Source organism: Macrotis lagotis, chromosome 1 (genome assembly GCF_037893015.1).
Source record: "Macrotis lagotis isolate mMagLag1 chromosome 1, bilby.v1.9.chrom.fasta, whole genome shotgun sequence".
Taxonomy (NCBI): Eukaryota; Metazoa; Chordata; class Mammalia; order Peramelemorphia; family Peramelidae; genus Macrotis; species Macrotis lagotis.
The window spans coordinates 537,363,979-537,377,632 of record NC_133658.1 but is presented as its reverse complement, the minus strand read 5'-3'; the positions used below and the strand labels follow the sequence as shown (position 1 = coordinate 537,377,632).

General features: G+C 35.5%; 1 protein-coding gene across 1 annotated transcript in view; it reads left to right on the top strand.

Annotated features, from left to right (window-relative positions):
- Positions 1 to 13,654, top strand: part of PTCHD1 (patched domain containing 1) — a 68,360-nt gene that overhangs the window by 36,338 nt on the left and 18,368 nt on the right. The window contains exon 2 of the mRNA XM_074214252.1: positions 1,340 to 2,000. Within this exon, the coding sequence (XP_074070353.1) occupies positions 1,340 to 2,000 (661 nt within the window). The remainder of the gene's footprint in view (positions 1 to 1,339; positions 2,001 to 13,654) is intronic.

The window sequence follows — 13,654 nt, the reverse complement described above, 5'->3', positions numbered from 1 at the left end:
AATATTTACAGAATTTAGAGGTACATCATGAAAGTTCAAATTTAGAAATTTTGGCTGTCAGCAACCTTAAAGCCATCATGCATTGAACCCTTGAAGATATGAGCAAAGGACCTGGATTTTTGTCTTAGCTATTTGATGAATTCCATGTGTGATCTGGAGCAATTCGGTTTAACTAGCATCTTTGTTGTTCAGTCATTTTCAGTAGTTTCTGACTCTTTGGAATTTTCTTGGTATTGATACTAGAATGGTTTGTCATTTTCTTCTCCAGCTCACTTTGCAGATAAGAAAACTGAGGTAAACAAAGTTAAGTAACTTGCCCAGGGTCACAAAGCTATCACATGTCCAAGGCCAGATGTTGAACTCAGGAAGCTAACTCTTCCTGACTTCGGGTCAGGCACTCAAACCACTGAACCACGTAAATGCCTCTAACTAGCATCTCTTAAATGTCAGACACTGAGCATGCAAAGGCTTTTACAAAATCATTTCTGACCTCAAGAAACTTACCTACTGTTGGGAAGGAGACATGGTAGTGGGGAGGTGGGGAGGAGGGGGGGGGGGGGACAGGAAAGATAACGTCTCCAGAACTCATTTTACTCATTTGTAAAATATGTTGGGTAAAATGACCTCTAAAAGTCCCTTTCAGTTCCACATCAGTGTGGTTATATGTAAACTTCGTTTCTGAGATATTATGGTGAGGTACAGGGAAATTTTGAACACTGAGCTTATTTGAACATTAGATATATTATCACTAACATGGCTTTTGAATGATGCCGATGTTCCCTGATGCTTAGTAACATTAAAGCTATTATCTCTATAGCCTCCTTTCACATGCCCAGATATTAAAAACAGACTGCAAATTGTACTAACAACAAGGTGAACATTTCATTACCTTTATGATCTAAAATGATTTAAGCTGATGAGCTGATCATTTAGCCATTTTAGATATCTGTAAATTGCCTGTAAGGGACTGATCTACAGAAGTCCTTTGCACTTTTAGTTGGTTATTTGGAAATGAAGCACTGTAGCTCACTAGACTATTTTTATACAAAAGAGAGGTGGAAGAGTGATGAATATGCCATTTCTATAAATCAAAAGCTAATTGAGTTATGAATGAAGTACATTTAGGGAACCATACCAGTATTTAATGCATGCTTTGTATTATTACAGCAGAATTCTGATTTTATATCAAAGCATTAATCAGAACTTTTTAGCTTAACCCAAAGGGGCAAACAAAAGTAAATAAATAAATAAATATTGAGTCAGAAAAGTTATTGTCTTTATGCCTGTTGCAGTATAAACTTTGATCATCAATAATGACTGTAATTTTTTTTCCCTATAGTTGCACTCTGCTGTGACCAGGATGCAAGTACAAAGGCCTGGTTTTAATTATACATTCGCTCATATATGTATCCTGAATAATGATAAGACTTGCATAGTGGATGACATAGTGCACGTCCTAGAGGAATTAAAGACTGCCCGTGCCACAAACCGGACCAATTTTGCAATCACATATCCCATCACCCACTTAAAAGATGGGAGGGAAGTTTATAATGGACACCAGCTGGGTGGTGTTACCGTGCACAGCAAGGATCAGGTCAAATCTGCACAAGCCGTCCAGCTCACCTATTATCTGCAGACACTCAACTCTCTAAACGACATGGTGGCAGAGAGGTGGGAGTCCAACTTTTGTGACACAGTCAAACTTTTCCAGAAATCTAATGGGAAAATCAAAATGTACCCTTACACATCCTCAACACTGAGGGAAGACTTTCAGAAGACCAGCCGTGTATCTGAACGTTACCTGATCACAAGCCTGGTCCTCATGGTCACTATGGCTGTCCTCTGTTGCTCCATGCAGGACTGTGTTCGCAGTAAACCTTGGCTGGGCCTTCTTGGATTGGTCACAGTAAGCCTGGCCACACTCACTGCAGCCGGGATCATCAATCTGACTGGTGGGAAATATAATTCCACCTTCCTGGGAGTCCCCTTTGTCATGCTAGGTAATTATAGTTCTTTTATTGTCTTTATTATGACCAGGTTCTTTAAGGGATGAGAGTTGGAGAGAGAGAGAGAGAGAGAGAGAGAGAGAGAGAGAGAGAGAGAGTCAGAGAGAGTCAGAGAGGGCTGTAAGTTTGAGAGTTGTCATCTCAAGTCTCCTTTTCATATGAAGCAAATCTAATTTTATTCTCAGATATTTCAGTTGTGTCACATACCAATTATACTCAATAAAAAGTCTATTAGAAAGAACCTTGAGGTAGGAGTTAGCAGATGCAAATTTTAGTCTTTGCCTGGCCTCCATTGGTCGTTTGAGGTTCAGAAAAATACTAAACAGTTCTATGTTTCTAGTTCCCCATTTATAAAATAGAGGGAAATAATATTTTCTTTTGACTCACAGAATTATTATAAGGATCAGATCAAATGAAGTAGTAAATGTAAAAGTGCTTTGAAATTTAAAAGTACTAAAGAGGTAGTGTTCAAGGTGGTGTTGTAATCCTAATTCTCCTTATTATTAACCAATTCAGATTTATTATAGTGACAATACATTCCTGAAGGAAGTATTTCCAAGTAGAGCTCAATGATGCACTGGGATTAATTCCATTTACTCAGGAATGTATCTCAGTCTCCATGAGAAATGGCATGATCTAGTAGAAGGATCCTGGGTTAGTAGTCAGATGATGTGGGTTTTAGTTCTTGTTACCCACTTAGCTATAGATTATATTTTTCTACTAAGAAATATTCAGTGACATCTTATTTACTTAGTAAAGTCTAAGCTAGTTATCCTGATATTTCCAACTTTATTTCACTCAAACTAGAAAATTCTCCAACTCTCATGCCTTTGCTCATCCTTTCTTCCTTGTCTTGAACTGATTTCTCCCTTACTCTCCTACTCCTAGATATAGTTTTTTTTTCATGAAACCATCTCTGAGGTAATGATCTTTCCCTCATTTCCTCCAGCTAAAAATGATCTCTATCTGTTCAAATTTTTAAGGGTATGCCTTCTACCACTTTTATGAACCATGATCATATGTTCATAGAGTCAGAAATGCCCTTAGAAGTTATATAATTATGCTTAAATAAGTATCCCATAGGGGCCACTAGGTGACACAGTGGATAAAGCACCAGCCCTGGAGTCAGGAGTACCTGGGTTCAAATCCAGTCTCAGACACTTAATAATTACCTAGCTGTGTGGCCTTGGGTAAGCCACTTAACCCCATTGCCTTGCAAAAGCCTAAAAAAAGTATCCCATAATATAACATCCCTGAAAAGCAGGACTCAGACTCTGCTTTAAGATCTTTCTTGGGAGCAATTAGGTGACGCAGAAGAAAGAACACTGGCCCTGAATCAGGAGGACCTGAGTTCAAATCCAGCTTCAGATACTTAATAATTACCTATGTTGCCTTGGACAAATCACTTAACCCCATTGCCTTGCAAAAACAAAAAAAGATCTTTCTTGATAGGGATTTCACTGACTCCCTAGGCAATCCTCTCCACTTTTGGATAGTTTTTTAAAAGGTTTTTTTCCTTATTTTGACTTGAATTCTGCATCTCTATAATTTTTAACCATTTTTCTTAGTTTTATGCTTCAGAGTCAAGCAAAATAACCAATCAATAAGACTTATTAAGTATTCACTAAGTGCCAAATACTATGCTAGGTAGGCACTGGGGTACAAAGACAAAAATGGACAAGTCCTTGCCCTCAAATAGCTTACATTCTGTTACATCTCATTTGATTTACATATTCCAGTTCTTCATACACTTGGAGACAGCTATCTTTTCCTTCCTGGATTTTCTCTTCTCAAAATAAAATGGCTAAAATTCCTTTAGTGAATTCTGACATATTACATTTTGCTAATTGTCACTTGACTATCTTATATATTGTCTATTAAATTGTAATTACTTCATGGAAAGAATCTCCAATGCCTAGTAGAGTATTTTGCACATTGTGGGGAAGGAAGGAAGTGGAAGAATGAGCTCCCATCCTATGATTTCAATGATATAAATAACTACCTCTCCCTCCATGGATCTGCAATTTAAGATCTTAGAGCATTGCCTCTAGAGCATGGCGTCAGATATGTGACCAACGGGCCACATATAATCCACATCACTCTCGAGAACAATCCAAAACAGACATATTTTAGAACATTAATAAAAATAAAATAAAACATAGCTAATATTAATATGCAGTTTTCTAAGACAATATGCAGCCCACAGGAATACTCACATACAGCTTAATGGTTCCTGTTTCTAGCTGAATTTGAGTACTAGCTAGAACACTGAAGGGCTAAATGATACCCTAAATCATTTATCCCATATGTATATTTATGCCTAGGAATTCCTGATTTGAGACCAGTTCTCTATCCACCATGTAACACTACTTCTTGTCTTGAATGTAACTATTCATTAATATATGATTATGTTGGATTAATTTAGATTGGATCAGTTTGGATGATTTCTAAGGTCCTTTACATTTTTAAGATTCTATAGAAAAAAAATCAATATCAACAGGATTCTTTCTAGAGATATTGTCTGATAGGATGCTTTAGGCACCTAGTAACTAAGAAAGCTTACTATAGGAACTAGGGTGCTAACTATAGCTTTTCTGAGAACCTAGGATTGAAAGAAACTGTGTTGGTTTCCCCCCAGCCACCATTTTGGTACTTCCTTTGGCAAAATTAAAATGTCATTTGGAATCTGATACCATCATGATGGATGAAGCAGCATTTTTAGTGGACTAAAAAAATCACTGCAATGTATCTCATTAGCATGCCTTATTCCTTGTTTGTAGTGGTGGTATTGGAAATTATTTTCCATTATGTATTATGGCTAAATGATAGACATGTTGGTGAACTACAAGATACCAAAATTAGATTCTTTCTCTGTTACCACCATTGTCCACAAAACTTTAGGTCTTATTAAAAAAAACTACATGCAATACAACTGAAATTTTCATAAGGATTACCCTGATGTGGTTGAAAAAAATAAGGATTTACCAGTTGAATTTAACTAACACATACACATACACACAGACACAAACACCCCCAGAGAACCTCCTTTTCCTTCTAAATACAGTATCTTGTAAAGAAGGGACTACCATGTGTCCTTAGGAAAAGTATTAGGTTTAATTTTAATAATAATATGAGTTCATCTATCAAATAAATTCCCCAAGTTATTTAATTTAATTTACAATTTAATTCACTTTCCAAATTTCACCTTCATAGAAAACATTTCTGTTTAGTCGTTTTAGTCACATTTGACTCTTCAGGATCACATTTTGGTTTTTCTGACAAAAGAGACTGAAAGTGGTTTGTCATTTCCTTCTCCATTTCATTTTTCAGATGAGAACCTGAAAGAGAGTTAAGTGACTTCACATAGCTAATAAATGTTAAAGGCTGGATTTGAATTCAGATCTTCCTAACTCTGGGCTTGGTATTCTATCACTGTACCACCTAGCTTCCCATTTTAGGGGTTTCTAATATAAAAAGAAATAAAAATGGAGCCGTTAGAGAATGACAGGAAAGAAAAAAGTCACTCACTGATGTCAATGGACCCAATAAGAATAGAATTTTGTGATTTAGTCCAGAAAGGAACCCCAGAGATCAGGGGATCATAGAACCATAAATTTAGAGATAGAAGAGCTCTTAAAGGCTATACAGTCTAACTCTTTCATTTTCCATATTAGAAAATGAGATCCAAATATGATGTCATTTGCTCAAGGTTATACAAATAGTACAGACAAGATTTGAGCCCAATCCATCTAATCCTAAACCCATGCCATCATAATAAGAAAAGGGAATGTCAACCCCACTTATAAAACACTTGAGGCTGTAACCAGTGACCTGAAGAACAGCATGACAGTTCTTAAAAATTCTTTAGAAATCTTAGTCTGTATAATCTTTTTGAACAATCATTGTGAACTCCTTGAGGGCAACTGTCTTTTTGTTCTTTTTTCCTTCCCAGTGTTTAGCACAGTGCCTTGATAAATGTTTATTTACTGATTGACTAATCATAAATAATAATTGCAATAATAAGAAATATCTTTCACTTAGCACTTTCTTTAAAATGGGAGAAATATTAAAATAAAATCAAACTATCATTTGCCACAACTCTAAACAGTTTGGGAAGCATTGAGCCGGTGACTACTGTCAGAGTTCCAGTCATGGGAAATCTGGCACTTGCAGTAAGGAACAGAGCCCTGCAGGGGCCTCATACTCCCTCATTTGCAATTTGTGAAGAATGCTACATTCATTGACTTGATAGTCGTTTTCCCTGCTGAAAATCAGTATGCAACCTTTCTGTACATTTTCCAGCCTAAGTAGATCTCAAATTACTGAGTCACAATGTGAAGTGATGTTACACATATTAGTAGTTTAGGCCCATTTACGATAAATACCATGCCACAATAGAATGGGTGCTTAATATGCTCATAAAGACAAACATGCCCAGATTGAAGGTAGTTCAAAGTCAGAATTTTACAGTTAAACCCATTTATTCTCAACATATGATGTTAAAATGAAATATAAAAGGTAAAACTCCTCTGTCACCTGAAACTCAACATGTACTTACTGTGTTTTAGGCACTAGAAATAGAAAGCCAACCTTCAAGGAATTTACATTCTACAGGGAGATAGAGGGTGAATAATATACAAATAAATTAGTAAATACTAAATATATACCAATTCCTCAAAACTTCTGGTTTTAATCTTTTTTAAAAAATTGTGCTCTTAATTTTTGCAACTAGGGCAGCTAGGTGACTCCTTGGATAGAGGACTGAGGCTGGAGTTAGTCAGATCTGAGTTCAAATCCAGCCTCAGATATTTTCTAGCTATGTTCCCCAGGCAAGTTATGTTTCCTCATCTGTAAAATGACTTGTAGAGGAAAATGTCAAACCACTCCAGTATCTTTGTGAAGAAAACCCCAAAGCGATCTCAAAGAATCAGATATGGAAATAGTGTGATATACTACATGTAACACTAGAAGGGGAACTTATTTCCCTTATTGGGTTTTGGGTGGACAGTGGATATATTATAGGTCTTGGAGACATAAAAATCTGTGTTCAAATCTTGCCCCAGATGGTTGCTGGGTAATTACAGGTAGATCATTTAACCTTTTTCAGCTTCGGTTTTCTCATCTGTAAAATTGGAATAAAAGTGCCACATACAACACAAGACTGTTGTTGAGATTCAAATAAAATAACATGCATGGAACTTCACAAACTTTAGAGTACACTAGGAAAATATAGATAGCTAGACAGAGAGATAGATGCATATATGGATGTCAGTAATTTTGTATTACTTACTGGGTTTGATAATGTTTGCCTTCTTATCTAACCCACAGAAATATTGTGAGGGTTCATAACAGATGTGTAATTTCCATAACTGAAAATGCATGGAAAAGTGATTAGCAAAAATTCATTACTTGGGACAATTCTGGTAGTTCTACATAAAGGATAATTTGTTACCTTAAGGGATGTTGCTAAGAATTCTATGACTAAGGAGTGATTCTTTGGTAAGAAACAGATGTGGCAAACAAATGCATATCCATGACCTTCAGGCAAACTATCTCTTGTTGTTCACTTGTTTTTTCAGTCAATTTGATTCTGCATGACTCCATTTGGAGTTTTCTTGGCAAAGATACTAAAGTGGTTTAAATTTCCTGCTCCATTTCATTTTACAGATGAGAAAACTGAGGCCAACTGGGTTAAGTGGCTTGCCCAGGGTTACACAGCTAGTAAGTGTCTGAGGCTGGATTTGAACTCAGGTCTTCCTTTCTCCAGGCCAGGCACTCTATCCATTGCATTGCCTAGCTGATGCCACACATATAGCAAGTGATTAATGTCTAAGAAGTATGGTGGATAGAGTGCCAAGCAAGGATTCATGAAGACCTGAGTTCAAATTCAACCTTCCTAGCTTACACTTATTAGCTGTGTAACCCTGAACTAGTCATTTAATTTCTGTTTGATTTAGTTTCCTCAACTATAAAATGAGAATAATAATAGGATTATTATTAGCAAAGTTCTTGGTATAGGGCTTAGACATAGCAAGTGATGCACAAAAGTTGGCTGCTATTATTATTCATATCATTATTGCTGTTATTATTATTGAGTTAATATGAAAATTTTCCTCCTCCTTTCAGAGATGAACACAGATTTGCTATTTAGTTCAGATATATAAAACTTATTAAATCTTTTTCTTAACTTTTTAAATTAGCATTTATATAGCAAAGCATCATATTATAATATGATATATTTATATTGTAAAATGCTTTAGACATATTACCTTGCCCGATCCTCATAAAAACTCTAAGAGGTAGAACTACTATTGTCCCCATTTAATAGATAAGCAAACTGAGAAATTTATTGACTTACCCAGTAGTAAGTATCCAAGATACCATTTAATGCAGATCTAATTGACTTCAAGTCCAGCATATTAGTTACTATGTTATCTGTCACTGTTAATCATATGGAGTTTTATTGACAAAGATACTGGAATGGTTTACCATGTCCATCTCCAGATGAGGAAACTAAGGCAAAATAGTTAATGACTTCTCCAGGGTCACATAGCTAATAAGTGTTTTAAGGCCAGAGTTGAACTCAGTCCAGGCCTGGAGCTATATCCACTACACCACCTAACTGCCCACTATTCCACCTTGCTGTCTCTAAAGATAAATCTCTGAATTAATTAGATCTATAATGATTCAGGATATTACATTGAGGTCATGAAAGGAAAATAAACATTAGCTACTTGGTGAGAAGAAAAAATGTGTTTTAAGCTGATTTGGTTCACATAAATTACATTGAATTCTATTAGTTTTCTGGGAGAATTTAGCAATTCTGTCTTTCCACATGAAATCTGACTCTGCTCTGGTTTCCTGTAAATGGGTTTATTTGTTTTTCTTTATTAAATATTTTCACACTGAAATTGAAATCATGATCCATTGCCAACCCATTCCATTTCATCTTCCCATTTTATAAACCCTTCATCATCTGAAGAAACTAAGGGAGAAGTTATTTTGCTTCTGTTATAAGGGCCAAGAAAGCAGGAAAACCATCAAAGATATAATTATGCAGTGACTCCTGGTATCTGTATATGTTGAGCAAATGTACTTGGCCTTAAGAAAATCTGAATTGACAAAAAAGATATAGAAAAACAATTTTTCACTTTACAAGAACATAGAATTCTTTTACCTTAGAAATTCCTGCACTTTGTATCATATTTTAAAAATATAGTATCATTTGCAAAAATTCAATTTACAAAAATAAATTAGTTACAGATTTATTGATTAAAATAAAATATGGTTGTAAGTGTTACTAATACTTAACTATTTCTGTTTGTTATCTGCTTTGAGAATATATAGCCTAATGCTACCTTCCCAATATGATCCATCCAGATTCCAAACCACTAGGAATGGGACCAAATCCAGATAGGGCAAGATCAGAGCTGGGTCAGAGTGTGATTATCTGACTGAATTCTTAGAGTCAATATAAATAATTTGAGGATTTTTTGAGGAAAAGGGGGAAATTATAAGCAACATATATTAATATACATACCACATACATATCATATACATGTATATTACTACTCTTCACACCTTCTGAGTCTTTGTTGCTTAGTCCTTTCAGTTAAGTCTGATTCTTCATGACCTCTTTTGGAATTTTCTTGGTAAAGATCCTGGAATGGTTTACCATTTCCTTCTCTAGCTCATTTTACAGATGAGAAAACTGAGGCAAAGAGGTTTAAATGACTTGCCCAGGGTTATGCAGCTTAGTAAATATATGAGGTCAGATTTGAACTCTAGACTGGATGCTGTATTCCTTACAATACTTAGTTACCTTTCAGGGTCTACTAGTAGTAAAATGAATAAAATCAGCATTCTTTTCAAATCACATGCTTGGCACAAATGTTATTTGATTTCCTTCAAGTAGTAGCTAAAATTTCTTCTTCTACAAAAAACCTTTCCTGATCCTCCCTAATGATAGTACCTTCCCTCTCTTCTTTACTTCCCCTTTATGTTGTTTTCATGTTGCTTCTCCCATATGATTGTTAGCTCCTTCAGAGGAGGAACTGTCTTTTCCTTTGCCTTGAATAGAGTGGGTTGTTAATATTGACTGACTAATATCTCAAGGATTTGTGAGCTCCTTGATTAAAGTTTATCTCCAAATGTTTTGGGGTATTGTTTTGTTAGTTTGTTTTTTTTATGGGGCAATAGGGCTAAATGACTTGCCCGAGCTCACACAGCTAGTGTGTCTGAGGCTGGATTTGAACTCAGGTCCTCCTGACTCCACGACCAGTGATCTACCTACTTTGCCACTCAACTGCCCCTTCCTTTACTTCTTAACAGTAAATTCAAGTTAATAAGTATTTATTAAGTACTTACATGCTAAGAATTGAAAATATAAAGAAATCTGAAAACAGTCCCTGCCCTCAAGAAGGTCACAATCTGATGGGAAAGACATGCAAACAACTTTGTACACACAAGATAGAGATCAGAGAAATTGGAGATGGTCTAAGAGTGAAGGCATTAGTATTAAGGAGGTCTAGAAAAGTCTCGTAGAAAATTGAATTTTAGGTAAGATTTGAAGTAAGTCAGAGAAGGCAGAAGGCAGAGAGGAGGAGGAGAATTCCAAGCAGGGGGGTCTACCAATGAAAATGAAATGGGGTCAGTAAATGAAACACCTTACCCAAGGAGCAGCAAGGAAACTAGTGTTGCTGGGTAGTAGAGAACATAAAAAGAAAGGAAAATAGGAAAAGACTAGAGAGAAAGGGGTTAAGTTACAAAGCCAAACAGAGGATTTTCTGTTTGATCCTAGTAGTAATAGGGAGCCACTTGAGCTTCTTGAACAAGATAGTTATTATGAAATTCTCTGGCCAAAAGTATTTCTGACTTTCCCAAAGACATCCAGCTAACTAGTGGATGAATTGGCTTTAAAAACCCAGGCCCCATGACCCCTAGCCCCATAATATTTTCACTGGGATTTACCAGAGAGTATGAACTTGTATTCTGGCTGCACCAATGACAGTGTAATAATAGATAAGTTGTTTAACTTCTCTGGATCACAAATTTCTTTTCAGCAAAATTGATAAAAGAATACCTGCCATCTTTGTCTTATTGTGAGGTAATATATGTGAAGACCCTTTGTATGGTATAAAATATAAGACAAATAATTTAATTAAGGTTTTTCTGATTAATATACTCTCTTTTGCTAAAACCCTCTACTCTGATGACTCACTGTGGAATGGAGATGACACTGGAAGGTACACCTAGGTGGAAAGGTTTCTATTAAGGAATTAATGATAGACTATGTATGCCTATCATCCTAGGGCCAGCCTACATAAATATGACTAAATATGGCTAAATATAGCTACAGACTATAGTAAGCCAACACTTGATCATATAAATGTGGATTTTCTGCTATATCTTGGGATCTCTCCTCAGCCAAGCCATGAGAGTAGTTTAGGGGAAAGAATATGATTTGGGGGACAGTTTAATGCTAGATTTTGAGTCAGAGAATCTGCTTTCAAATACAAGCTTTCCCATTTACTACTTATGTAACCTCAACTTCTCTTGGCCTTAGCCTGCTCTTCTATAAGAAGAAGAAGGAGTAGGCATCTCATCTGATTCCAATTCTATAATCCACCACATGACTAAGAGGAAGCATTTGGATAGAGACTCATCAAGTCATTTAATTTCTCTTGGCCTCATTTTACTCAACTGTAAAATGAATAGAGGCTGAACCAGATAATTGCTAAGATTCTTTTCAATTCTTAATATTCTGATTCCTTTAACTCTTTTTTATTCAAATCAAGGAAAATTTAATTTCAATGTTTGTATAATCTAAATAATCTTTTATCACAGATGTACCCTTAGTTAACACTTAGATATGAAAAATACCCTATATTCTCACTGTTCAGGTCACACACACACACACACACACACACACACACACACACACACACACACACACACACCTTCCGAGATTAGCCAACAGCTTTGTGAAATCTTAGAAGCCATTTTAATCTAACCTCTTAAGGGAGAAAGTTATCACATGCACAACTCACTCAAGTGAATTAAAATTTTGAACCTAAGTCCTCTTAACCCAGAACCTAATACTTTTTTCCCAATGAACCAAATTACTTCCCAGAGCCTGGTGAAGGAGTGATTCTAAAATACTGGGGGAAAAAAATAAAACATTTACGTAAACAAGAATTGGCACAGTATCAACCTACAGACTTTTGGAGTTGGCAAACAATGTCCTGTAGGCCAAATCTAGCCTGCAGCCTGCCTTTTTTGGTTTTGTTACCCTTTTTTTGTATTTTTGGATGTCCCATGAGCTAAGAATGGTTTTTATACTTTTAAATGCAATGGGTCAGATTTGTCCTGTGGGCGATAATTAGTCAATTCTTGCTAAATAGGTATCTAAACTTCCATCTTGCAGGTATTTTATAAGTTTTGTTTATAACTACCTATTCAGTAGAATTTAGTAAAAGAGTCTGTATTTCTGAGTTTAATTTGGAAACTCTTTGACCTTGTTTACCTGTGAATATCAGTGAAGGAGTCACCACATAGGACCATTTCTGAGAAATAGCATCTTTTAATTCTAGGTCACTGACTGATATATGGAGATCTGAAAAGGAAGTGGTTTTTTTTCATTTCTATCCAATATTTTCATTTTTCACTAAGTCCTAAGTATAGTATGAAACTTATTAAGGAAGTGTCAGAATCCAAATTAGCCAAATTTTAGCAAGAGGCCATTCACTGAACATAGGGGAATTTTGCAACATAAAGTTAATGCCTTATGTACAGGGTACAGGCCTCTTAATAATTTTAAATAGAGAAGTTTGTCCATATCATTTTGTTCTATGATGTTTATTAACATAATAGAACTGAACATAGAGACAGAATACCTGGAATGGAATTGTGATTGCCAGTTACTGACTCTGTGAATTTGTCCAGATTACCTCACCCTCTCTCGTTTACTTTTCTCATCTGTTAGATGGGGATAATAGAGAGGCAGCATGGCAAAATGGACTGACCCTTGAACCAGGAGCCAGAATGCCCAGGATCAATTTCAAACTCTGTATGACTTTTACTCTGAGCTACAATTTCATATTCTACAAAATGAGGGATTAGTAAGACAGCCTCAAGGCATTTTGTGAGGTCTTTGATAAGAAGGAGTTATCTCACTTGAATTTTCCTGTAGCAGCAAACACACCTACATGTGTGCATGTGTAATGATATAAATATATGTATACATACATTCATGATAGCTAGATAGATATACAAATAGACTATATCTAGATATATATATGTGCATATATACATGCATGTATGTGCATATTCTGTTTCTCTAGACTTGATTTCCATGTGTCTATATACATGCACATACATGTGTGTATTTGTACATAGACACCACACAAGGACAATTTGTGTATATTATATATAGTGTGCAAATTATATATATATATATATATACACACATGCACATTACATGCATGCATGCATGTACTTATATGGCATATGTGTGTGGTAGTATTCATCATAGCCTAAAGAGATTTATATATATATATATATATATATATATATATATATATATATATATATATATATATATATGTAGTGGTTGTCATTGCTGTCATTATTATTGTTGTTTGTTCTTC